This window comes from Eptatretus burgeri, chromosome 12 (genome assembly GCF_056783735.1).
Source record: "Eptatretus burgeri isolate ZD-2024b chromosome 12, Ebu_testis_v1, whole genome shotgun sequence".
Taxonomy (NCBI): domain Eukaryota; kingdom Metazoa; phylum Chordata; class Myxini; order Myxiniformes; family Myxinidae; genus Eptatretus; species Eptatretus burgeri.
The window spans coordinates 86,796,634-86,799,133 of NC_140972.1; the positions used below are offsets into that span (position 1 = coordinate 86,796,634).

At 55.5% G+C, this 2,500-nt stretch overlaps 1 protein-coding gene across 3 annotated transcripts in view; it reads right to left on the bottom strand.

Moving 5' to 3' along the window:
• Positions 1–2,500, bottom strand: part of LOC147016046 (cingulin-like protein 1) — an 89,461-nt gene that overhangs the window by 41,819 nt on the left and 45,142 nt on the right. For all 3 annotated transcript variants that reach the window (XM_085848723.1, XM_085848724.1, XM_085848725.1), the window contains exon 5: positions 1,321–1,422. In XM_085848723.1, coding sequence (XP_085704849.1) covers positions 1,321–1,422 — 102 coding nt within the window. The remainder of the gene's footprint in view (positions 1–1,320; positions 1,423–2,500) is intronic.

The window sequence follows — 2,500 nt, forward strand, 5'->3', positions numbered from 1 at the left end:
GGAGTGGCGGAGAGGGGTGGGAGAGGGAGTGGCGGAGAGGGGTGGGAGAGGGAGTGGCGGAGAGGGGTGGGAGAGGGAGTGGCGGAGAGGGACAGGGACGCGAGAGGGAGGGACAGGGACGCGAGAGGGAGGGACAGGGACGCAAGAGGGAGGGACAGGGACGCAAGAGGGAGGGACAGGGACGCAAGAGGGAGGGACAGGGACGCAAGAGGGAGGGACAGGGACGCAAGAGGGAGGGACAGGGACGCAAGAGGGAGGGACAGGGACGCAAGAGGGAGGGACAGGGACGCAAGAGGGAGGGACAGGGACGCAAGAGGGAGGGACAGGGACGCAAGAGGGAGGGACAGGGACGCGAGAGGGAAGGACAGGGACGCGAGAGGGAGGGACAGGGACGCGAGAGGGAGGGACAGGGACGCGAGAGGGAGGGACAGGGACGCGAGAGGGAGGGACAGGGACGCGAGAGGGAGGGACAGGGACGCGAGAGGGAGGGACAGGGACGCGAGAGGGAGGGACAGGGACGCGAGAGGGAGGGACAGGGACGCGAGAGGGAGGGACAGGGACGCGAGAGGGAGGGACAGGGACGCGAGAGGGAGGGACAGGGACGCGAGAGGGAGGGACAGGGACGCGAGAGGGAGGGACAGGGACGCGAGAGGGAGGGACAGGGACGCGAGAGGGAGGGACAGGGACGCGAGAGGGAGGGACAGGGACGCGAGAGGGAGGGACAGGGACGCGAGAGGGAGGGACAGGGACGCGAGAGGGAGGGACAGGGACGCGAGAGGGAGGGACAGGGACGCGAGAGGGAGGGACAGGGACGCGAGAGGGAGGGACAGGGACGCGAGAGGGAGGGACAGGGACGCGAGAGGGAGGGACAGGGACGCGAGAGGGAGGGACAGGGACGCGAGAGGGAGGGACAGGGACGCGAGAGGGAGGGACAGGGACGCGAGAGGGAGGGACAGGGACGCGAGAGGGAGGGACAGGGACGCGAGAGGGAGGGACAGGGACGCGAGAGGGAGGGACAGGGACGCGAGAGGGAGGGACAGGGACGCGAGAGGGAGGGACAGGGACGCGAGAGGGAGGGACAGGGACGCGAGAGGGAGGGACAGGGACGCGAGAGGGAGGGACAGGGACGCGAGAGGGAGGGACAGGGACGCGAGAGGGAGGGACAGGGACGCAAGAGGGAGGGACTGGGACGCGAGAGGGAGGGACAGGGACGCGAGAGGGAGGGACAGGGACGCTACTGTGGCCAAACCTGTTTTTTTTTAGGCCCAGGCCATTTGTAGGATACAAACACACTACAGATCGAGGCAGACAATGAAGTACCTTCTGCTGCGCAGCCAGTTGCTGTGAAGCATCTTCATATTTTCTCTGGTAATCAGCCCTCTCGGCCTTGATAACCTGAAGATTTTCTGTAGAAACAAATACCTAGAAAAGAACAAAAGATTCAATGAGTAAAACCAAACATCCAGTAATATTGTAAATAACAGCAGATGTGGAAAATGTTTATGGATATAGTTTAGAAAGTAAAATCAGCTTTCTTCTTTTCTGAGCTGTAGATTACATGCAGGATACTAATGTAATGCTATTTAAAAAAAAAAATGTTTTGCATATTTTGGACTTGTGAATATCTTGTTCGTTGAACTTTTAGGAAGTCACTGACATGAAGTTCTGTACAAATATTAACTTCACAAAATCAGTACATCTTGTTTCCAAGTCTGCAATGCATTAGCCTACCATTGAGGGTGTTTGGAAATTAAAGCGAACAAGATGACAGCTGGTATTTGACCACAGATTTAATGGAAAATCAAGAGTACTGAATTTGAAGATGGAGGGAGATCTCTATCTCTTGGGCTAGGCAGGAAAGTCACCAGAAGAGCAAAATTTAAGAAATAAAAGGGGGGAAAAAAAAACCAATACAGAACTGAAAAGTGAAAATGCTCAGAGGAGAGGAAGGAAAAGGCAAGGAGGGGAGGTGGAGAGAATGACACACATACATATATCGTGCAAGGTGAGGGATAGTAACCCCCACCCCAATCCCCCCTCCCGGTTCACGGTTCCTGTGTACGTCTCTTTTGTATAGCCCTCATGAACATTTTGTGTGTTAAACAAAACTTAAAGATAAATAAAACAGAGGACTTCCATGGGCCACATGTCCCACAGGTTTCCTGTTTGTTTCCCCCACCCCCTCCCCCTTTCAATTATTGATGAACATGCCTGCATTTTTCCAAGTTGAGGCATAATTAGGCAGGCCAAACAAAAATGGCGAATTCAGACCACAGCGAGGAAGAGAGAGGTGAACAAAGATAACGCCTTGATAAAGGATAATTAAATAAGCTCGTTATTCATCTTCAAAAGGGGTGTCTTCCCTCCCACTCCATCCCCCCCCCTCAAAAACTACCAGCAAAGACAAAAACATCCCGACGCACGAATTGGGGTTATGATGATCCATGGCAGCAAGTCTGGATATAAATCGGCCCACAACTGAAGGAGGAGAAGCGTGACA